This window comes from Heloderma suspectum, chromosome 2 (assembly GCF_057233095.1).
Source record: "Heloderma suspectum isolate Gila_16-S chromosome 2, 16-S_ref, whole genome shotgun sequence".
Lineage (NCBI taxonomy): Eukaryota > Metazoa > Chordata > Lepidosauria > Squamata > Helodermatidae > Heloderma > Heloderma suspectum.
Genome location: NC_139459.1, coordinates 221,201,477 through 221,226,666, shown reverse-complemented (window position 1 = coordinate 221,226,666; position 25,190 = coordinate 221,201,477). Strand labels below are relative to the sequence as shown.

The window sequence follows — 25,190 nt, the reverse complement described above, 5'->3', positions numbered from 1 at the left end:
TCAAAAGCATGCCCGTACCATCTTGGCTAACACCTTATCTTATCTGATGGGGCTGCACTAATGCAAAATGTTTATAATCCATGCCTGAAGAAAGAGTGAGCAGAAATGGCTTGAGAATCTCACTTTGCTATAAGCAGTTTGTCCAAACTCATAATATAATGAAACACCCAAAGCAGTCCAGCATGACCTACCTTTCTTGGTTATTTCCAAGCACATGGCATCTGTCACTATATGAACCCTGAATGCATCTCTGAAGTTGTTGTTCACAGCATTTGAGCATTCAGCAATATGCTAAAATTTCCTTGTCCAAACAAAGGAGTTAAAAAAAAAAAAATTCCCATGGATGTCTTTAGTCATGGTCACCTAGATTAGCAGTCCCCAACCTTTTTGGCACCAGGGACCGGTTTTGTGGAAGACAATTTTTCCACGGACCGGGGGGGATGGTTTCAGGATGATTCAAGCGCATTACATATATTACTTCACAGTAATAGGCTACATAAAGATTTACGTAGCCTATTACTTGAAGAACAGGAATGCAAATGGCGTCTGCTATGTGGATGTCATTTGCCTCCCAGCAGCCGGAAGTCCACCAGCGGCTGGAGCCGGCCAACAGCTCTGCGGACTCGCCACAGAGCAGAGCCGGCTGGGGCCAGCGAGGATTCTGGGGGGGAGGGACAGATCGCCTCCCCCCCCACGGACCCAAGGTAAGGGGGTTTCGCACACCCCTATGCTCACCTCCTGCTGTACGGCCCGGTTCCTACTGGTACTGGTCCGTGGCCCGGGGGTTGGGGGCCCCTGACCTAGATCAAAGCCAGCACACCTTCCTTTTTTAAGCCTGTTCTTGGCTCTCTCAAATTGCACCAGAAATGGACTCCTGTTACTGCAGAAAGAAACCATTTGAATTCCACATTTATTTTGTCCTTCAATGAAAACTGCCACACCTTCATGCTCTTTTGGCAGGCAGCACTCCTTTCAACTCAGATGCTTGGCATGTTTTGCATTCAGATATGAGATTAGTTGCATATTTCCTGCACACCCATTTCAGCCATATGACAAGTGCGTTTGACTGCCAAAGCCGAAAAGTCCTTCGTAGAACGCTTGTGCCAGTCTTGACTGGACTTGTTCCAGCTGGAGGAAAGAAACAAATAACCACTGAGGTTTACTTACAACCATAGCTTTCTGAGGGTTATGGGAGTTGTAGTCGAACACATCTGGAGGCTGGGAGGTTGGGGAAGGCTGCCATAAGTTACCCTCCCTCCACCAAATGGTCTGCAAATATTTCAACAGATCTATATACTTCTCTGCATGTATTCCGAGGGCTGGAAATGGAAACATAGTACATATAAAACAAAATGTAGACATCAATGCCACATGTGGCAACAGCAGAATCAAAAGAATTGTGGAAGAGACTTGCTTAGATTTTTTTCCAGGGAAATGTGGTTACACAATGCTGGTAGCCAGTCCTTTTTTTTTATTACATTTCTATCTTGCCTTTCCTCCAAGAAGCTCAAGGCAGTGCACATGGTTCTCCTTCCCCACTTTTTATCATCACAACAGCCCTGTGAGGTAGTTCAGACTGAGAGGTAGTGGCTGGCTATCCCAAAGTCACCCAATGAGCTTTGTGGCTGGGCGGAGATTTGAACTTTCCAAGTGTCAGCTATAAGCCTTATTTTTCTAATGGGAAATCCCTCTTTTATTAAAAGAAATCATTAGGAAGTTTAAATAGAGCCAAGACTGCTTGTGCTGCCTTCCCCGCCCGCCCCTGGCTGTGTTTCTCAAATAGCAGCTCTCATGCCAAATGGCACTCACAGCCTATGATATGGCATGGCAGAGGTGTCCGCTGTTCAAAGAAAACTAAACATTTCAAACCTTATTGGGTGCCTGTTAACCCTGAGGTATATCTGAAGTAGCACTTGGGATCCCAGCCACAGACTTTATACTGTATACAGCAAGTATAGTAGCTAATACACTGGTTTTTCTTTATGTCTCCTCCAGTCACTGAACAGTTGGTTCCAGATTCTTCTACTGGCCTGGACTGATCCATGGGGTACTTGTTTCCTGCATGGCGACAAATATATAGTCAAGTACAAAGTGCATCACAAGTGTTTTTGTGCCACCATGCACCGGACAGTTGCTGCGTAGAGTGCTAGCAATGAGCAAAGGTTCGTTTCATTCGTTACTCTGCGCACATATTACACACACACACACACGGAGATTAGGCTCTGTGTAGGAAATTGTATCATATGGAATGGCTGTCAGAAAGCGTGTGAATAGAGCTGGGAATGTCTCTGCTTGTTCAGAAGCACATTCTTCAGGGTACCAGGGTGGGGTCTCCCTTTCTCCCTCTAGGCTTTTACTCATTCATGTGTAAACTGGTTTTTCTAGTCATTTTTTTTAAGGCAAGTTTCCATCTCTGCACTTGATCACCTGCAGGTTGGGGAGGAGCCATCCAGATTCTGCTTTTAACCATCTGCAGACCTTCTCAACCTTTCCCGTCACACCATCTCAACACACCACAGCCGGCAGCAGCAGGGGCAGCTGAAACATCCCACCCCCTTTCCTGAAGAGCCTTCCGGACACAAAGAGAGGGGAGCTTCAGTTGCCTCCAAGATGTTCAAAGGGGTGGGCAAAGGCTCGCCAAGCAGAAGCTCCCCAAGCAAAGGGTCCCCGATCAAGCAAACCAAGTAAGTCATTGACTCTTGGAAGTGTTTCTTTTCACAGAACTGGAGGGGTGACATCAGGAAGTTATCTAGTGTTGGACTGGGAGCCCAGCGATCCGGGTTCTAGTCCCCACTCAGCCATGGAAGCTCACTGGGTGACTTTGGGCCAGTCACAGACTCTCAGCCCAACCTACCTCACAGGGTTGTTGTGAGGATAAAATGGAGAGGAGGAGGATCATGTAAGCCGCCTTGGGTTCCTTGCAACAGGAAAAAAGGTGGGATATAAATGCAATAAATAAAATATCTATAAGGAGGACTATAAACATGAAAGGAAAATGTGAACCTGGGTTGCCTAAGGACAGTTCAAAAGAAGCACAAGTGGTCTATGAACAGGTGCCTATGGCTGCAATTCTATGCCCGCTTGCCAGGGAGTAAGCCCCATTGAACTCAGTGGGATTTACATCTGAGTAGACATGTATAGGGTTGCATCTTAAGGCACAAGGTGCTGAAAGAATCTGTGCTAACTCTTCTTCTCTGCAGCGGTAACAAAGGCAACTCAGCCCCCTTCTACACAGCATGATTCTAAACTCCTTTGAAATTCTTCATAGAAGTGGAAAGATGGAAACAGTCTGGGGACCAATTAAAAGTATGACTTGGTTTGCGAGATACTTGAAAGCTAAAGTCTGATTTTGTTCTCAGTGTAAGTGGCATGGAGTCTTTTGAGAAGTCTTTTTCTCAGTTACCAGACATAATCTTTTTCTTCCTGCAGTGGGAGTGAAAACTGTGAAGTTCTTGCATCCTGCAGCAATCAGAATCTCTAAAAGATAGGGCATCTTAAAGGGAGTATAATCGTGTTTGTTCCATGTAGCGGAAGAATCTAATGAGTGTCTATTTTTAATCCAATCATAAATGCAGAGCAAAACACAAGACACACACAAACACACACCTTGACTTTAATTATTTTTAAGACATTTCTAATCCACTTGGTTGAGAGAGGTATTTGTAAATATATAAACTGCATCTGTTGAAAAGTCAGAAATAAAAAAGGATGTGTATATGTAAGGTCATTAGAGACCATGGATACAACACTCAAAATGCATGGTCTGTTTCTCCTCTCCATATTCCCCAAGCTTAGTCCCTATCAAAACATGCACAATTCTGCATTAGAAATGTATTAGGAAAATTAAGCCCATCAATGCCAATAGGTTTCTTTTGCATAATTTATTCTGTTCTCTGTTAGAAGTCTTCTGACTGCAGTTTTTTTTAAAGTGCAACTCCAAATATATACACAGTCCACAACAGAGTACAGGAGGCTGCCAACTCAATGTCTTAATACCATCCGCTGGCTGCCACATTTCACATCTTCCTCTGAGAAGGGTGTGATTCCTCTTGCATGTGTAATGCATGTGAGGCAATACTCACGCCAGTGAAACAACTGGCTGAAACCCACAAGTCAAGATAGTAGGCAGGTATCATAACTTTGGATAAGGAGAACTTCATATACTTCAACTGTCCCTATTTATCAGGGATAGTCTTTGTTCTTTGGCCCATATCCCAAGGAAATCGCTGTCCCCATTTTGTTCCTGTTTTTACCTTTTGCAGATGCTTTGTTAACATTTTGTTAGTGTAAAATTGAAGGAGTTGTCATCTGTCAGGGTTTAGCTGCCTCCCTGGAGTCTCTAGAAGTTAACAGTGCAATCCTAGACATATCTGTAAAAATAAATCCTGTTGAGTTGAGCGGGACTTATTCTCAGGTAATAGATAGGATTGCAGTCCACATCTCAGAGTGGGGAATGGATGCATCTTGCCTTTAGAGCTCACCTCTGTAAACGCATGTGCATGAAAACTATGGCACCACACTGCGCATGGCCTGCCCTTTCACACACAGTGCAGCTGCCAAAGTATATATTGAATGGTTAATTCTGATACATCTTTAAGGAAAGGAACAATTATCCTCTTGACTCTTAAAACAATGGAGGATAAGGCTGGTACAAAGTAAACAAATCCAGCAGACAGCAAGGCAGTGTAGAAGAGCCTTCAAAGAGGTGTTAATACATAGTGGGGAGTGGGGAGGCTTGGCCAGGGATCTTTGATGTGAAAATTTGTATGTCCCTGTTTCCATTTCTAAAATGTTGGATGGTATGGAAATGTTCAGATCTATGAATTATGTCTAGCTAAGGTTCTGCTGCTCTACTGGGATAAAGATCTGACAAGGTAGAGGCGCTGCTGATGGGAGATTTGTCTACCAGGGACAAAGACAGATGGGGTTGCACTGCCCCTAAAGCAGGGATGCAGGACCTCAGGCCCTAGCCCCAGTCTGGCCTGCCTGGGGCTCCCTCTGGGGTTTTCCAGATGGCCATGTGTCCTTCCCTAGGCCCCATCCACTTTCCTCCAACAACTGATCATCCGGTAGTTTCCTGACGTTTATCCAGTTTTGTTCCCCATTCTTAAAGGTTGAAGCGCCTCTCCTAAGGCTTAGCGACTGGCAGTAAGAACTTCAAGCTAAAATATGTGGTGTCTGTGAGCCCCACCCCTTTTGCCTTTGGCCCTGCCCACTACTGGAATACAGCCCCTGAGAAATTATCTGGGCATTTCAACACCAGCCTAAAATCCTGCATTTAAAACAGGGCTTTCTGCTTCCATTTTAAATGTAGGATCACAACAACTCCCTTTCTCACATGCTTCCTTTCCCCCTTCCCCCGCCTTCTCCCCCTTCTCTGAGTCTTCCATTCTCTTTCACTGATCTCGCTTCTCTTCTTGCCGCTTTTACTCTTTTCATGGAGGAAACTGAAGTGGAACACAATGGGATAATTTGATAGCTCATTATCTACAATCTATTTAAAAATGGAACAAAGGGCATTTCCTGCAGGAGACGCCTTGGATGATCACGGCGTCATGTAAAGAGCTCACAAACTTCCGTGAAGGAGCAATCTCAATCGCAGGTTAAAAGCTCAGTGTGAAGGAGCCCTCTGTCATGGAATTTGGCTCCCAGACTGAAAGAGATTCAACACTCCTGCTCTAAATGATCAAGTGAGCAATCTTGTAGTGCTTACAGATTCAGGCTTGGCAGTTGGGAGCACCTTTTACCAGCTTAGCTGGGTGGTGTGCCAGCTGCTGCCCCTTCCGGACAGAACTACCTGGCCACAATTATCCATGCTCTGGTAATGCCCAGGTTATGCTACTACAATGCTGGGGTTGCTTTTGAGGATGGTTCAGAAACTCTAGCTAGTTCAAAATACAACCACCAGGGAGAGAATGCAGATGAGATTCCCTGACAGGTCCCTGTCATTCTTGAAACAAATGAAAGGACAGATGGAGTCCTTAGGCTCTACAGCTTAATCAGCCTTCCCCAACCTGTTGCCCTCTGGATGTGATGGACTGCAACTCCCATAATTCCCAGCCAGCATGGCCAACAGCCATGCTAGCTGGGAATTATGGAAGTTGCAATCCATCACATCCAGAGGGCAACAGGTTGGGGAAGGCCAGCTGAAGAACATTCCTGCCTGTAGGCTATTTACTCTCTTTCCCTCATGTGCTTGATTCTAGTGGTTTTGCGCTAGGGCAGCTGCTGCCTTTGATAAGAGGTTTACACATACCACAGAGTAGGATGAAGAATGTGATTATTTTTCCAGGGAGGCGATAAGATTGTCTTGGTGCTAGTTTACACAATCACTCTGCCTGAGTTATCTCTTCTTCTTTTTTCATTTCCCAGACTGCACCACATTCACATGATGGAGACCAGAGAATGGTCTGAGGGCACACAGCACTGTCCTGTTATTAAAGCTAAGTGGGTCTTAGCCCAGGGAATATCTGAATGAAGACTGCTTGGCAGCCCTGCGTTAAAACTCTGCTCTCTTTGGCAGTTATCCTGTTCACACCTTCCTGGGAATAAGTCTCATGAAACACAGGGACTTACTTGGGAATAGGCATGCCTAAGATTGCACTGTTAGCTTCCCAAGGAAATGGTACATAAAATAAATGAATCTGAAACCTTCATAGGACCACATGGTGATTTTGTGCTTCCCTTAACCAAGCCACATTTGGAATGTTTGAGGTAGCACATTAATTTGTGGTTCAGATGTTTCTAATAAACAATTAACGTTATTTACAGAAAACGGACAGTGCAATCCAGGCTGGGGATGAGGCCAGGGAGTGCCAGAATGTGTGGTATAGTCCTGTGGATACTGGGCTGGCCCCAAACATTTTGTTACCTGAGATGAAGGACAAGATAGTGCCACCCCGCTCCATTCTACTACAGAAGCTGGCTAGACTGGCAGCTGAATCAGACTTCAATGCGGGTGATGGGACAGCACCCTCCACTTCTCCTGAGGGCAACAGGGTAGCTTTGGGGTGGCAGGGCAAACTGTGTGGAACCCACAGGTCTGTCCTCCTACAGAAGGGAATGGCCAGGGGTCTGTTGCTGCTGCCCCCTCCAGATCACCTACCGCCTGAAGCAACCATCTCACTCTACCCAATGGTTGGGCCGGCCCTGTGTGAATGTTCTCAGTAGGGAAGAACTATTCCTTATTGATGGAGAACTATAGAAAGCTGCGTTATACTAAGTGGGACTATTTGTCCATCTAAGCCAGTATTGTCTGTGAGTAGCAGTGGCTCTCCAGGGTCTCAGGCAGGGAAGCGTCTTTCCCATTACCTGTTACCTGATGCTTTTTTCACTGGAGATGCCAGGGATTGAACCTGGAACCTTCTGCATGTTCTCAACCACTGAGCTATGGCCACTCCTCAAGAGAAGCCATGGAATTGTTTTACCAGTTTGAATAGTTTATACCATCCTTCCCCAACCTGGTGCCCTCCAGATGTTTTGGACTATAATTCCGAGCATTCCCTACTATTGGCCATATTGGCTGGGGCTGAATGGAGCTGAAGTCTAAAACATCTGGAGGGCACCAGGTTGAGAAAGGCTGGTTTATTCCTTTCATGCCATGGGGGTGTTTCTAAGAGGTGTTGCTTTTACCTAGTTGCAACAGCCGCTGTGAGCTTATTCTTCATTTCAGCAGTCCCATCTGATACACCAGTAGTTTGTATCAGGGATCCATTGTGTTCCATTGAGTTGTGATACTGTAGTCCAGGGGTGGGCAGAAAGTAGATCTCCAGATATCTTGGACTTCAACTCCCAGCATTTCTGACCATAGGCCATGGTGGCAGGAGCTTCTGGAAGTTGAAGTCCCAAACTTCTGGAAATCTATCTTCTGCTCAACCTTTCTCTAGTCTAAGCTAAAAAGCAACCCTTTAAAAATAAATTATGTCCCTTGAAATGTGGTATATCTATATAGGCCTGAGAGTATTTGAACAGATTTATCTTAGTGTGATAAATATTGCTGTTGGCTGAAGCTTTTGTACCAACCCAGTTAATGTGTTCTGGAACTATTGTTTACTCTTTTGTTTTGTGATCAGCTTGATTTTAAACAGCCTTTGGTTGCCCAAAGCAAAAATAAATGATCACTGCCTCAAAGACAAGGGAGGCTAATGGTTTAGATTATGGAATTCAGAACGAATCTAAAACTAAGTGATTATTCTCGTTCAAAAAGTCTTTCCAGGATCTTCTTCTAGTACTAATCATGCTCAGTACCTTTCAAATGCCTCATAGATAAGATAACCCTGTCCATGTCATCCCTGTTTGACAGAACTATATAGCTAACAGAGACAAGTTGAATGACAGGGTTACATCCTGGCTCCTAAGTACAGACTTCTTGATCTTTATGCCTCTCATTGAGGAGACTCATATTGTCTACTACAGGCTCTGGATCTTACAAACATCTGCCAGTTCCCTGCACAACTGCTTCCATATATTTAGCTAGTGGTGCTTGTTGGTAATGTACAGAGTAGGGATGTTACCAGGGCTATATTCACATTGGGAGAGCACGCAACTTTCCCACAAAGTCACCTTTTTGGATATTGCAAACAAGCACCACCACCACCTGAATCTGAAAGTGATCGCACAGGTAGTTGGCATGGAGAAGTTTGTTTCTAATGACTAAAGCTGCTCTGAGATGGAGGTGAGAATAATTACAGATTTGACCTGGCATGGATTGGGATACAGGTGACCTGGCATGGATGTTGGGTAGTTGTGGTGACTGTTAATCCTATCCTGATGAGGAAAGATGAAAACAAAAAGGGGAAAAACACACATATAACCAAACTCTTGGAAGGAGTCCTTCCTGAATCCAGCTGGCGACTATTTTTGGACCTGTTCACATTTTGGGGTCCATAGCCAAGCAGATTAGAGGTGCTGCCGAAGCACTCTGAGACTGGGCCTGGTTGTAAGCTTCAGAGGATTGGAATGCTTACCTCCAGGAAGAAGGGAGCATTATGAGGCCCCTAAATCCTTCTCCAGATCAGATTAAAATCCAAGCTAGAGACAAATTCCTGGTTCAACTCCCTCCCATCTGTAACAGCTTTATGCAGCCAAAAGAGGTCCTGAAGCTGAGTGGGTTGTTGGGTGGGAGGGAGGAGGCTAGGAGGCTCATGAAGGTGAGGAAGTTGTTAGCGGATTGGTTTGGAAATTAGCTGTAGTATTTCCCAATCTTGTCGGAGGAATGGCTTGGTTTATTTCTGAGCCAATCTGATGAGCATGTAACTCACCCATACCTAGGCTTGATTAGACCTGGGTACATGCTCATGGAGGCAACCATAACATATGAACCAGGCTATCATAGATATAGTCAGCAACTCCGGTGTTGTGGTGGCACTGCTGTGCTGACAATATCCATCATCGCTAGGTTCACACATGGGCTTTCTTCACATGGAGCTTTTATCCTGCGATGAGATTGCTCCCTCACAGAAGTTGGTAGGCTCTTTACATGATGCCATGACCCTCCAAGGTGTCTCCTGCACCAAATGCTCTTTGTTCCATTTTTAAATAGATCACAGATAATGAGTTATCAAATCACCCATTGTGTTCTGCTTGAGTTCCCTCCGTGAAAAGAGGAAAAGCAGCAAGAAGAAGAGTGAGATCAATGAAAGATAATGGAAGACTCAGATATGGGGAGAAGGAGGGGGAAGCAGGTTAAAAAGGGAGTCACTGTGATCCTGCATTTAAAACGGAAGCAGAAAGCCCCTTTTTAAATGCAGGGCTTTAGGCTGGTGTAGAGATGCCCATGAACAGAAGCAGGAAACCAGCCAGGGAGGTGCTTGATCTGGTACCTGACCAAGAAGTGCATGGAGCTAAAGGAGGATAGAGATATTGCAGAGAAGCTGCATATATTCTCTTTATGGTCTTCACTAGAGAAGATGTTGGGCCCACAACTGGACCATTTTTTTGTGGGGGAAGAGAATCTGAAGAACTAAATAAAATAATGGCGATGATACATGCATTTCCAGGGCAAATTGACAAATTGAAAATGAACAAGTCATTGGGTTTGAATGGAAGACATCCAAGAGTTCTTAAAGAACTTAAATATAAAATTGCTGATTTATTGACCCCGCCCTCCAAGCAACATCTTAAAAATTGTCCTCCTTACTGGATAATTGAATAGTAGTCAATGTGACACCAGTTTTTAAAAAAGGGATCCAGGAGGATCCAAGGATTTCAGGCCAGTTGGTCTTACATCTATTCCAGGTAAATTGGTAGGAATCTGTCAGGGTGGAAACTGAGCCCATAGAGCCCCAGAGCAGTTCTGATTCTGAGGAAGAACAGCAATCCGTGGGAGAGGAGCTCGCTCCTCTCTCACAAGCACAGCAGCTGGCAGAGATTCCTCCTGCCAGCATTCCTGGGATAGATAGTGACCCTGGCAGTGAGAGAGCGCTGGAGGGGGGCTTGCTGGATGCTCGGCGCAGATGCAGGGAGCGACGACAGATGGAGGGTGCCGAAAGGAGGCGCTCTGCTCGTTTGGCACTGAAACAACGGTCGCGTCCCGAGGACCCAAGGGAAAGAGGGAGGATCTCTCCATAGCCCATAAGTTTAGAGTCTTCCCACGGTTCTCCTTCAAATGGGGACCAACTGCCTTGCCTGGAGCTTAGGCTACTCAGCTATCTATCCCCAGTGCAGTTCCTTGCTTAGTTGCTAATGATTAGTATCTGTAAGAGTCATAAAGTAATAAAGGAATAAAGCCTTAGAAAGAATCCTCATTGTCTGTGTCCTGAGTTGGCTATTGGAGGGGGCTGTAAGAGGCAGCTAGGGTGCTCCTGACAGAATCTTTATTAAAGATGTTCTGAGAAAGAATCAGTATGGCTTTTGCAAAGAGAAACCCTCCCTTGCTAATGTTTTGGAGTTATTTGAGGTATCAACAAGCATTAAAATAGGGATGACTGATAACGATTGTGTGTCTTTGGACTTCCAAAAAGTGTTTTTATATACAAAATCCATTCTCAAAGACTCCTAAACAAACAGCACTCATGGGGTAAGAGGAGAGGTCCTCTTATGAATCAGTAACTGGTTAAAGAACAGGAAGCAGAGAGTAGTGGTAAATGGATAGTTCTCGCAATAGAAGTGAATAAGCAGTGAGATCCCCCAAGGATCTGTACTGGGACTGGTGCTATTTAATTAGTTCATAAATGATTAGGGGTAAGCATTCAAAAGTGAGTTGGTCAAGTTTGTAGATGACACCAAGTTATTGCAGATGGTGAAAACTTGCGTGGACTGTGAAGAGTGCCAAAAGGATCTCTCCAAACTGGGTGAATGGGCAACAAAATAGTATAAATCATGTTCAGTGTATGTGTAAAGTGATGCACACTGGTACAAAAAATCCAGTTTCACATATGCAATAATGGGTCTGAACTGGCAGTGACCAACCAGGAAAGAGTTCCTAAGTCATGGTTTTTAGCTATTAGTCATGATGGCCAAATAGAACCTCCAGGCCCAACAATGCAGGGGCGTGATTGTCTTCATGCCTTTATGGAGGGTTCCTGGAGGAATCTAGTTAAGAACATAAGAAGGGCCCTGCTGGATCAGACCAAGGGCCCATTTAGTCTAGCGTTCTGTTCTCACAGTGGCCAACCAGCTGTCAACTGGGAACCCACAAGCAGGACATGCGTGCAACAGCACTCTCCCACCCATGTTCCCCAGCAACTGGTATACAAAGGCACACTGCCTTTGATACTGGAGGTAGCATATAGGCATCAGGACTAGTAGCCACTGATATCCTTCTCCTCCATGAATGTGTCTAACCCCCTTTTAAAGCCATGCAAATTTGGGGCCATCACCTGGTTGGCCACTGTAGGAAACAGGATTCTGGATTAGATGGACTTTTGGTCTGATCCAGCCAGGGCTTTCCTTATGTTCTTTCCTTATGTTCCCAACATAAGCACTGTAATCAGCACAGAGTTGATTTAATGGACTTCTTTTTCTACTCATCTCAGACCAGAAGTAATGTATATACTATAGTATCTAGGGATAAGGGGAGACAGAGTCTGCATCAGCCTTTATCCCAGGTTATTCATTGCCACCAACCAATCCACTGGATAACAAAGAGAAGGGGGAAGTCTGAATGTAGTTCGACTGTCACCCAGCCCCTTTCCTCTTGGATGCCATCAGTGGCCAACCACTCTGCACAAGAGAGAGGGAGAATGAGGCTTCACCAATTAAGAATTGGCCAGGTTTCACCATTTTGCATTTATTTTCTTACCCACCATAGGTTTTTCTGTTGAAACAGATTTTTATTATTATTATTATTATTATTATTATTATCATCATCATCATCATCATCATCATCATCATCATTATCATTTAGTATTTTATATATAGATATAATAATTATAAAAGTAATTATTAAATATCTAATATAATTAATTATAATTATACTAGAGCTATTAAGAATTAGGCATAGAAAAAAAAAACACAAATCCATGTTAGTGACACTTTACATGTTGGTTTACATTTTAAGGTATTACTCAAGCCACAAACACGGTGACCATTGTAAAAGAATATCAGATATTTACTTTTTAAGAATCCTGGTCAGAAGCAGACTTGCATAACCCCTGTTTCAAGACAGCAGAATAAATGGTGTTTGGTGACAAACTAGTGACAAACAAGCAGAAACCAAATGACTCTAAATTAGTTCTTCAAATGAATCAAACACAAACAGTGTGTGATGAGATGGCTTCACAAAGGCAGGTAACTGTAACTGCTGACCCATCCTGGATAATCTCCAAGCACTCTTATTAAACCCAATTAGACAGGAGCATCAGTGAACTGCCAATTATGTAGCTACAGTTACATAGAGAAAATATACATATTTGTTCTGGAGAAAGTTGTTTATTTGAATTAGAATTTAACAGCCACAGTGTGTGTGTGTGTGTGTGTGTGTGTGAGAGAGAGAGAGAGAGAGAGAGATTGTTTGTATAGATACCTATAGATAGATACTTTCCTAAAAGCTTAGCCCAAATCTTCATTTTGGAAGGCTGGGTGTGGGAAGCTGCTCACCAGCAGTTAAATTTCCAACCATGCTCCAGAACATTGCTCCATTATTTGTTTCAGGGCATTGTGGGAAATTTGACATGTTGGGCAGACTCAGCTGCTGCTGTCAGATAAGCCTGTGGCAGGAAGAACAGGCAAGCATACTGGCCAAAAACAGGAGTCAGAGTAAACACAGTGTAGGATGCTTGGTGCTGTCTCTGGCATCTCTAAAGAAGCATATAGCACTCTGTGATCATGTGAATTTAGACAGGAAGTGTCACTGAATTAGATGGGGACTGGCCAAAGCATGGACAGATGACAAGGAAGGGTTCCATGAGTTGTTCTCTCTAAATAGTATTTACTTTTGGTCTTGGGTTTCTGTTGTTGTTGTTGTTTACAGAAAAGGTGGGTCAACATAACACCCTGAGTTCTTTGTGGTTTCTTGCCATACATAGCATACCATAAATTGCAAAGTATGAACAACTCTGTCGATACAGTCACTTTCCTTTGGCTAGGTCAGTTGGCTGAGCTGCAGAAAGAGAACTCAGTAAAGCAAATACCTTTGTAGGGCTGCCTCTACATGTCTGGGAGGCAGTGTGGCGATGACTAATGCTTCTTCTTGTTTGGCAGGAAGCAACAGCTGGAATTCTGGGTGGCGTTCAACTGTTTGCTATCCTGACTCCTCCTCATTCCAGGGTGGGGAGCCACTGGGGCGTTACCAAGAGGCAAGCAACTTGTGCAATTGACTGAGAAATGCAAACCAGTTTCTGTATTCAGACTGGCCAGCGACCTCTGAGAGGGGGAAAGAGCGTGGGTACATGCCCTCTTTCATCCAATATGACTATCTAGCCTTTGGCAGTGGAGGAGAATAGGATTCTGTTTCACTGCTGGTGGGCTTCAAATATCTGAAGGGCTGCCCCCCAGAAGAGGCTGCAGACTTGTTCTCTGTTGTTCCAGAGGGTGGGACTAGAACCAGCGGGTGGGAATTGCAGGGAGGCAGATTGCGGCTGAACATTAGGAGAAACTTCCTAATGGTAAGAGCTGTTAACAGTGGAACAGTGCACCTTGGGAGGTGGTGGGCTCTCCTTCCCTGGAGGTATTTAATCCTTGGACAGTTATCTCTCAGGGATGCTGTAGATGCATCTTGCATTGTAGTTTCTGCATTGAGCAGAGTGTTGGACTAGAATTCAGGGGTAAGCAATCTTGTCCATCCCCTCACCCCCCGGGATGGATCCAACTTCCTTCTTGCACTGGCGGAACAGATACTGCTAGAGGAATAGGACCTCTGCACCCTCTCCTCTCTCTGCAGCCTCCTGTGCCCCCTCCAAATATGTTCTGGAGAGTCCTCCAACCCTCCAGAGCAATTTTGGAGGGCATGCAGGGGCTGTAGGAAGGAGGAGAGGATGCAGAACTCCAATCCCACCAGCAGTATTTGTTCCACAGGTGCAACGAGGAAGTTGGATCCAATCCCATATGTTTTGGACTACGACTCCCTCAATACCTGACTTTTGATCATGCTTGCTAGAGGTGATTTCATTTCATTTTTTGCATTTCTGTACCACCTAATAGTCAAAGCTCTCGGGGCCATTTACAAAGATTAAAACCCTAAAAACCTTAATGTAAAACCATTTACATAAAAAAAATGTAAAACAATTTTCAACAATCATTAATAAAAATCCCAAGACCCATTAAAAACCTCATTATATGCTGCCAAATGTCTGGGGGTAAAGGAAGGTCTTAACCTGGCACCAGAAAGACAACCATGTTGGCATCAGCTGGACCTCATTGGGGAGAGGGTTCCACAGATGGGCGTTCTAGTCCAAAACATCTGGAGGGCACTAGGTTGTCTACCTCTACACTAGATGACCTCCGTCACTTCCAGCTTTATGATTTTATGAAAAAGTGATATTCCTGAAACAGAAAACCCTCCTTTAAGGAAGGCATCCAGATCTGACAAAATAAATCAGTAACAACTATGCATTTATTGCAGTACTAACCAATTTTTCTGGAAAGGCTGCATTTATCAACAGTATTATTTGCTGGTGTTGAGCATAAAGTATGTGCATCAACATCCTTGCTTCTTGTGGTAGATTATAACTCACTCAATCTTTCTCCAGTCCATCATATTAATTTATTTATTCTAGGATGTGTTGCCACTCTGGAAAAGTATGAGTAACAAATGAGAGAGCTTACATTGGATTTGAATTTGAGAGGCATGTCAGCATTTTAGCTGGAGCCCTTCATGAACCTCTCCAAGGCATATAAAGCTTTTGAGCACTAATTATTTCTGTCTCCATTGATTTATGTTAGCAGTAATGATAGGGTGTGTCTGAAGACATAAAACGTGTGTGAACTGAATGCCTCTTGAGTGGTGGTGTGCTGTTTATGGGTGCATGTCTATCAGCAGCAGCAGAAGGATGGCTGTTTCTCAGACGTGCATTACAGTCTCTCTTCCCTTTTTTTTAGCGCTATGCTTTTCTACATGCACAAACTTTCTTCTTTTCTATTGATTAATCTGGGATAAACTAGTTTATACCCTGATTTGGGCTTGCAATCATTGCACTGCACCAGAGACAAATACCTGTGTTTAAAAGCATATACACATGACACAGAGCCTTGACTGACTCCCAGACCCAGAGTGAAAGAAGACACTTTTTAGCTGAGTATACCTGTCTTTCAAAACATACGTTGTAGTTTTCAACGTGTGCACTATGTGTACACACTAAAACATAACACTGCAACACAATCTTCAGTCACTTTGATAGTGATGTAAAGCTGAACAAACGTGTTCCCTGAAGTTTTCCTTTGCAGATTTTTATACCAAATATATCCTTTCAGTGTTGGCTGCTTTACACACACTGTCATTTTGTGGCATTTGATAGCTGATTAGCAATAGAATGTGGTGCTTCCCAATACAGACAGCTGAGACATCTTTTGATATGGTAAGCAGTATATAAATTGATGTCATCATCATCATCATCGGAATATCACAGTTTGCGAACACAAACCACCTCCAAGAAACACTTTCCACACTGGGTATCTGGCAAGGAAGCTCCATGAGTGTCTGCAACAACATTCTGGGGCATGTTCTAGGCTGCACATTCAGTTCACTAGGCAATGTTGGGTCTCAGCATCACCAATTGGGAACTGAATGTGTGTGCTAGAACGTGCCCAACATTCTCCCATGCCTGTGGACCGAAAGTGGTGGGTAAGTTTTCTTTTAGCTGTTCTTCTCATTGAGGAGCATTCACCCAGAGATTCCCAGAAGAAAATCTCAAAACCTCTGGTGTATGTGACAGAATTTGACAGAATTTCATGGTTCATGCAATAGGATAAAATATACATTTATTTATTATTGGACTTCAATGATTGACAAGTTCTTTGGTGAGCTTCCTCCAGGCTCTGAAAACCTGGCTGTTCAGCCAGGCATTTGGGGTGGGTTAGGGTTTTTTAGAGCAATGTTGTTTTGTTCAATTGATTATGTAAATTTGTTGTATTTTGTGTTATTTGTATTGTATGCTGCCTAGAGTGACTGGGTAGCTGGCCAGATGGGCGGCTAATAAATCTAATAAATAAATAAACAAACAATTGTATATTATATCTTATAGCATTTGAAAGATGGCATACCATGGTTTTAGTAGAGATGGGCATTGACCACAAGATTCAGCTCTGACCCCAGTTTGGCACTGTGGAAAATGGCCAGATTCTGCTCGGTCTGATTTGGAGGTCATCTACTTTGACTCGGGTAGTGAACCTGAGTTGAGATTCAGAAATCCAAGGCTTTGGGGATCCCATTGACTATTATGAGAAATGAAAAAAAATTGCTATAACTTTCTTTCTGTTTGTCAGAAGTGGATGACATTTGCAGGCATAATGCCTGTTAGGAGGGGATTATACCTGCCAAATTCAGAAAAATGAGTGCAGTGTTTTCATGTTCTGATTTTTTAAAAGGGAACTGATGATAATTTTTTATTTCTTGGCAGAATTGGATGGAATTATTAGGGATAGCTGCTCCTTCTGAGAGAATCAAGCCTTCCAAGTTTCAGATGAACAGGTGCAGGATTTTTTGTGCAAGGGCAGCCTTTACATTTTGAGGGTATCCAAATGCATTTATTGCCCTATGTTCTTTGTGGATCATTGTTCTGAAAATGACAGACAGCATATAGGTGGCCCCTAAGTACGAAAACTGCAAAGCTTCAGAAGGATAGGCACAGTGGTTTATGTGGAAAGAGAGTCCTCAAATTGGGGGATATGAGTTATTCACTTCTCCTTCCCTCCCCATATGGTTTTGTGGGTAATTTATATGAAAATGGCTCACATCATAGAGGTGTCCCCAGAGAAAAACCCTGCAAAGTTTCAGAAAGATAGGCGCAGGGGGAAGGGAGTTATGACTGAAACCCAGTTTAACGCTTTTTTCATAGTAAAGCCTGGCAACGTTGGAAGAATGGCCATGTCACAGTCCCGTCCTTGCTCTCGCCCAAAGCACAGTGATTGGTGAGCCGTCGGTAAAGTGTGCACTGTACTTAGAAGGTGGACTTATCAGTCATCCAACCCCGCTCCTCCGTTTATTAGCATGTAGAGAAATGAAAGCAAAAGTCACTATTTTTGGAGACACGTGGTCTGTTTTTCTTAAGCCTGAATGGCAAACAAAGCTTTGTGCAGGGTCCAGCTTCTGTTCTGATGGCTTCAGAGGGAAGCCTGCTTTGCCTCAGGAAGCACCAGAAACTATCCAAAGGGGTCCAGTTTGGCTCTAACTTTGGGCTTCGGCCAAATCTGATGCACAACCGTGGCATTTAGTATCTGTCAACTTTTGATAGATAATGTGCAGTGGTAGTTAACATTTGATACTTGACAATTTAGGAGACTGCATATTTGATATCTGCCAGAATCAAAACAAACAAGAGATGCAAACAAGTCTTTGAATTTCACATTTTTAGTTATACAGTTCACATTCAAAATGTGAATTCAATTTTTGATTTGAAATACCTCATTAAAAATGTTGACATTTGAAAATTAATAGAATGCTGAATATTTGCAAATATTCATTTCCATTCTAATTGTGAATACACAAAAGCTGGTAAGTGTGTATTAGTGACTAAATTATATTTAGAAAATTTGTTTAAAAAAATACCAAAAAAACACCAACTATATCTAACAGCAGAATCCTATGCATGTCTACTCAGAGGTATGGCCCATTAAATTCAATAGGACTTCCTCCCAGGTAAGTGTATAGGACTGCAGCCTCATTAAGTTATTTCAGATATACTACAAGGATCCCTTCTTGGGGGGCAATTTTCTTACTTTCTTTTACAGTGATTCCCACAATAGCATAGTCTTCCAGGCCCATCACAAAGGATTACAGGTATTTTTCTCTTTTGGGAGGGGAGAGAAAAAAACAGCTGCTGCTCTTTTCAGCATAGCATGTAACACACCCAGCCTAGGTGGTTCTCAAGTAGTCACTGGGAAGTCAGCAGTGGGTCACAGGAAGGTTGTGATTAGATTGCCAGGCTGCTTGACACTCCGCAGTATTCATCGGAATGTCATATGGAGAAGGTAATTCCTGAGTCAGGGATGGAACGATCAGATCTTTGGTGGATTCAGTCTCAGTTTATTCATCCTCATCAAGTTTAGCAAAACCACCTAGATCGTTGTTCAAGAGTCTGCCCTCAACAAGGACACCATTCTATTTGTAGATCCCATTTACAAACATTTTGAGAACAAGTGATTTAGAAATTAGAGGCCATAGAATGTTTCCTAAGAAACATTATAGTGGTGTCCCACTCTGCCAGGACACTCATGCTATAGAATCATTAAATTATACAGCAGGCAAAAAACTAGCCCAACCTTTTCCATGTCCAGAGAGGTAAGCTAGATTCCTCCCAGTTGACCTACGGAGGAGTGGCCCCTATCCCCACTCTCTGCAGCTTGCACAATCCAGCCTTTACAAAGTATCCTCTACAATTTGACTTGTGCTTTCCAGATACTTGCTCTCCTGGCTTCACAATTTCCTCTGTGTGAAAGGCACAAGCTACAAGCATGTTATGGGATGTGCATGGACACTGCCAACCCATGTCTCCACAGTAATGCGTAGTTGTAACATATATGTAATGTGACATCGTACAATGAACTCCGCCCGCCCCCCGATTTGCTTCATTGGCTATCACTTGCTGAGAACGGGGAAATACTAATTTAATGATACCACATTATATGTGTTTTTCAACTACCAGTGACACACAGAAGGTGACATGCATTGGTGGCACCCACATGTCTTTTCATGATGTGCAGTTTGGGCCAAGGCTTGTTTCATTTTCCCCATAATGGATCCACACAGGCTGCAGTTCTTCCTGGCTCCAAGTATTTGAGTTCATTCCATGATGTTTCCATTTGGTGTTTGAGTACATCTCTATCATGATGTTTGGCATTTGGGTGTCTGCTTCATTCATATGCAGTAGGCTAATTTATGTAAATCATTCAAAGGTCATCCAATACCATGGGTAATTAGAAGTTTGGCCAAAGAAGAGTCTGACACAGATTTACAATAGTAATGATGCTCACACAGTAAATTCCCCACTATGGTTGTCTTAGAAATAGTTAAAATGTGGTAGGCTTTCTCTTCCCAGAAATAAACATGGAAAATGCTTCAGCTTTGAATCTAAAATAAGGCAACTGTTTTCTTCCCCCCCCCCAAACATCAAATACTGCCGTTTATCAAAAACAGGCAATTGAATTTCTGTAGTACAATGAAGCAGAATTTCATTAAAACATTCTTATAAACATGAGAATGAACAAATAGAGGGGGGATTCTGCATTAGTGAGCAGTAGTAATTAATGCGCAGTTATTCAGAATGAACTTCAGCATGCATCTTTCAAAAGTTATCAGTGGATTAACATCCTTGTCATCAGATCTTGGCTTGGTAAGGGCTGGGGTTGTCAGCAACTCCTCCAAAGGGGTGGTGGCCCAGTTAGCAGGGTTGGGCTCCAGGTTTTGCTAACCCTTCCACTCCCTTCTCTGCTTCTGCAGAATTGGGTGAGCTAGTATGCTGGCCTATGGCTCATATAATCCTCCCTATCCAACTCATTCTTCCCACTCCAGCAGAGCAGGGATGGACAGCCTAGTAGTTTGGAGTGAGTAGCAAGCAGCACTCATGTCCAAGGGGAGACTAAATGGTATTGGCGGGGGGCGGGGAAGAGGGACATAGAGAGATATCAGTGGGGCTTATGGGGCACAGGGTACAGGATGGGGATATCACTGGCAGGAGGAGGAGTGACCAATGAGTTAGGAGAGCCATTTATGCAAGAATGTCCTCTTCCCCAAGAAAGAGGACGAAGTAGATACCAATTTGCATAAAATGTGCATGTACTAATTTATATGTTTAGCATCAACCGTTGGTTTGGGGGTTCACTCTGCTGGCATTGCCCAACACTGGGTGTGCCACTGGCCAATGCCCCGGAGTCCACCTGGGAGGATCTTTTGGTTTCCTTCTGGAATCCTGCGAAAACCTTCCTCTTTTATAAGTCACACGGCACATACAGCCTGATACTCACTTTTAAACTGTGTTCTTCTCATAATATTGAAGGTTTTATGATGATTTTATTGGTGTTTTGATTTGTGTTATTAATTTGTAAACTGCCTTAGGACCTACATTGTAAAGCAGGGCTGAGCAACTTCCAAGGGTTGGGAGGCTGCATTGCCCCCTCCAGGGGGGGCGGGGCGGGGAGAAGATCACTCCTGCACAGTCGAATTTGCCACCAAATGTGGTGCAGCAGTGATGGGGGAAAGGTGAAAAGTTGCAGTTTGCTGCTGAATTTCAGTGGTGCATCAGCAGCAGCTGAGAAAGGGGGGTTGTTTGCTTTAAAATTGCCCCTTTTTGCTGCTGCTGCACCACCAAATTGCAAACTGCAGTGTTTTGCTTTTAAAAGGAGCCTTTTTCCTTACTATGTCACTACACTGCCAAATTTTGTCATGCAGCATAGAGGGGCTGCAAAAAAGCAGCAGACTGCATGCAGCCCACAGGGACCTCGTGCTACCCACTCGTGTTATACAGAAACATGTGTAAGAAATTTAATTAATAAATAGGCTGGGTTGACACACATCACCAACCAGAGAAGGGGCCTGAACCTTTAACACCGAGATCCACACTCATTGCAAAGGTGAAGGCTGTGCTTCTCCTGTGCCACCAGTGAGTATGAAAGGGGTTAAACCTGAGGTAATTCTAATTTGAAATAACAGAACCATATCAGGTAACGCAAAAGCAAAGAAGTATGTGATTTTGCTCAGTGACCTAGGAGGTAGCTTTAACTAGCATGCTGGAAAGGACCACGAGAAATGACATATCAACAGAGCCTCGTTATTAACATTGATTTGATGCCGAAGCACAGTCGAGAAAAGCTGGCAAAATTTCATACGCAAAATGCATTAACCTAGCAGGTCAAGAGCCGAAACAAATGCAGAAAATGGATGAGACAGTCTGAAAAGTATATTTTGAACTTAACATTTGCCAGAATTGAAGTCTACCTTAGCAAGACTTGCAGTGCAGTCCCATACACGTTGACTCAATAGTAAGCTTCACTGTGTTCAGTGAGGCTTACTCCTAGGTAAGGGTGTGTGTAAAATTTCAGCCTTAGGTTTGCAATCCAATGCACACATACCTGGGGGCAAGTCTGCATAGGACTGAACACAGTGAGACATACTCTATTGAACATTGAACGCAGTGGGACGTATTCCAAGTAAACATGCACAGGTAGGATTACACTGCACATTATTTTGGTCATAGAACCACTTCTCCATAAAGAGCTAATAAGTTTGAGAAGGTGGAGTGTTTAGGTCTTTCAGACATTATTTCCATCCCATGTTTATCCCCAAAGGCAGTTTGAGAGCAGCCGCTAGATTCCCATGCTTTCTCCCCAGCACTGCAGGAAGAAATGAATGACCAATGGGAGGTCCTGTGGTTATTTGACTCTGGGATCTCACCTGACAAAAAGCTTCAGGAATCAGCAATGCCCTAACCCCACCTTCCACAACCTGATGCCCTCTAGATGTTTTAACTTCAACTCCCATCAGCCAGCATGGTCAGGAATGCTGGATGCTGGGCCTTGCAGTCCACAACATCTGGAAGGCACCCGCTTGGGGAAGGCTGCCCTAACCCAGCATGATCTCTGAATCTGAATGCAAACCCAGCATAGAAAAGAGTATCTTGCCCTGGCATTATCATCCATTGTGGATCAAGCAGCACCTATCTGTGAAATTACCCTTCCTCACAGTATTCTTCAATTACACATAATTTTGCTGTGTTTCACAGAAGGGTTTTTTTTTTCTTTTCCCCATAATATTTTGTGGAACTCACTCATCTCTACATTTCCACTTCACTTCTCAGAGTCCCCAGACCATAATGTGAGAACCACTAGCTTAGAGGACAAGCTGAGTTATCATTTTATTTATTTCAGTGTTTTAGGAATGCATAGATCTCACATTGATAAACTCCTTTGGAGCACCTGCACATTAAGGCTGCAACAAAGATAGGCATTCTTTCTCTCACCAGCCTTCACTACCAACCGTTACCATTCTGCTTCATAATATGTGGCAACTCAGTCTTTGCTTTGCTGTTATGTGATAACAGAATGACCACAATGCTCTAGGCGATATTTTTTTTTAATGCATCTACCACAGGGGCTAGTGCCCCAGTTGGAGTTCTCATATTGTAGTGTACTTAGCATAATACTTATTAATCTGGCCCTGGCCTCAAATAAAAACCCTGGGCAGATCACTTTTATCTTTTTCCACCTGATTTCTGTTCTCTTTCTCTCAGGTCCCCAAGTAGCAATGACCTGGCTGTACTCATCTCTCGCATGCAAAGAAATGCTGACCAGGTGGAAAAGGACATTCTTGAAACACAGAACAAACTTAAGGAGGTAAAAATGGGAGATTAATTCAGGCTTGATTTTCTTTTGAAATTAATTCTGGACATGATGCAAGAAAGGCAAAGTGAATTTCTGTGGGCTTTATCGTGTGGGGAGAGGATGTCACCAAATCAAAGAGCTGCCTGGAAGTACCAATGTAAATTATAAAATTAAAGAGTGGGATTATCCTCAAGGCCACTACAGTTCAATTTCTTGCAACAGGGAGTTCCTTCAGTTCTTGAGGTGCTCATCAGATCTCCTCTTTAAAACCTTTTGTGTTGTTTGCCAGTGTCATCCAGCTCCTGTTTTGCATTCTAACTTCCCTGAAGCTGCTGTTTCTGGGGCTTAAAATATATTGGCCCCACTTCCCATGTTGTCTCTGATATATCTACCTTCCCCCCGCAACCCCACATTACTGTGTGTATGTGTTTCTGGCAGAGCTCCTATGAATTTAACTGCTGTTTCAGGGCATCTCTACACCAGCCTAAAATCCTGCATTTAAAACGGGCCTTTCTGCTTCCGTTTTAAATGCAGGATCACAACGGCTCCCTTTTTCACATGCTTCCCTCTCCCCCACCCTTCCCCCTCCTTCTCCCCATATCTGAGTCTTCCATTATCTTTAATTGCTCTCCCTCCTCTTCTTGCTGCTTTTCCTCTTATCACTGAGGAAACTGAAGCGGAACACAACAAGGTAATTTGATAGCTCATTATCTGCGATCTATTTAAAAATGGAACAAAGGGCATTTAGTGCAGGAGACACCTTGAATGACCGTGGCGTCATGTGAAGAGCCTGCAAACTTCCATGAAGGAGCAATCTCAATCGCAGGATAAAAGCTCAGTGTGAAGGAGCCCTTAGTCAGTGTAACTAGCAGAAATTTTACAAAGGAATCTTTTGCTGGTATGCTGATGCAGCAAGAAATGAATATTTAGTCTGTGGAGTTCTTTCTTTCCACACAGCTGTTAAAGCCACAGGAGTCTTGTCAGGAAAAAAAAGTGGACAACTCGAGCAGAGTGCATGCTATTACCTACTGAAATCATAGAATCATAGAATAGTAGGGTTGGAAGGGGCCTACAAGGCCATCGAGTCCAACCCCCTGCTCAATGCAGGAATTCAAGTCAGAGCATCCCTGACAGATGGCTGTCCAGACTCATCTTGAATGCCTCCAGTGCGGGAGAGCCCACCAAATGTCTCTTTATCTTAGACTGGGGGATCCCTTAAGGAAATTTCTGCTTGCTGCGGTGTGCCACAACCCTCACCCCCAGTTGCTAATCCAGGCTTTCTTCACATGGAGCTTTTATCCTGTGATTGAGATTGTTCCTTCACGGAAGTTTGTGGGCTCTTTACATGACGCCGTGATCATCTAAATGCCCTTTGTTCCATTTTTAAATAGATCGCAGATAATGAGCTATCAAATTACCCCTTTGTGTTCCGCTTCAGTTTCCTCCGTGAAAAGAGTAAAAGCAGCAAGAAGAAGAGCGAGATCAATGAAAGATAATGGAAGACTCAGAGAAGGGGGAGAAGGAGGGGGGAAGGGGGAAAGGAAGCATGTGAAAAAGGGAGTTGTGACCCTACATCTAAAACAGAAGCAGAAAGCCCTGTTTTAAATGCAGGATTTTAGGCTGGTGAAGAGATGCCCCCAGTTTCACCTGAGAGAGGAGTCTCACACTCTGTTCCACCCTGTTTGATACAGCATTGACTGTTCTTGAGCTCCCTGAGTGCTGTCGGCATTTTGGAACATAAGCAGAACCAGCTTGCTTAAACAGACCAAAGGCACATCTAGTCCAGTACTCTTTCTCCAACCCAGTGCCTTTGGGAAGTTTCTTTTGTTGATTTTCCCTCAGCAGGATAAGCCTATGTTTCATGAATTTGTCCCAGCTTCTCTCTCTCTCTCTTGCCAATTGAGCTAATGGTTATCAAGTGTATCTTCGGTGGTGAATTCTGTAAAATAATGATGCACTGTGTGGTGAAAAACACTGTTCCTGAGTTTGTGGAAATAATATAGCCACTAATAGAGCCAGTCCTACCGTTAGGCAGAATGACATGGCTGCCTCAGGAAGCAGATGCTGGGGGCAGGAATCAATGGTGAGGACAGACCTGTGCGTGCCATGCAGCCTGCTCTATACTCCCAAAGCTAGCCCACAGTTCTTAGATGCAATGAAGGATGCTGTCTCCTCACCAGTTTTGAAGTAAATTCAACTGCCAGTCTAGTTGGTTTTTGTACATGGAATATGAGGAGGGTGGTGCCATCTTGTCCTTCATGTCAGGCAGTAAAATGTCTTGG

General features: G+C 43.7%; 1 protein-coding gene across 2 annotated transcripts in view; it reads left to right on the top strand.

The window, feature by feature from the left end:
* EVPL (envoplakin) overlaps positions 1-25,190 on the top strand; it is a 90,368-nt gene that overhangs the window by 20,728 nt on the left and 44,450 nt on the right. The window contains exons 1-4 of one of the 2 annotated variants that reach the window (XM_084838157.1): positions 526-704; positions 1,996-2,162; positions 2,434-2,684; positions 22,818-22,920. In XM_084838157.1, coding sequence (XP_084694283.1) covers positions 2,611-2,684; positions 22,818-22,920 — 177 coding nt within the window. In that variant the 5' untranslated portion in view covers positions 526-704; positions 1,996-2,162; positions 2,434-2,610. Of the gene's footprint in view, positions 1-525; positions 705-1,995; positions 2,163-2,433; positions 2,685-22,817; positions 22,921-25,190 lie in introns of those variants that run through there. The other variant, XM_084838156.1, reaches the window with a different exon arrangement.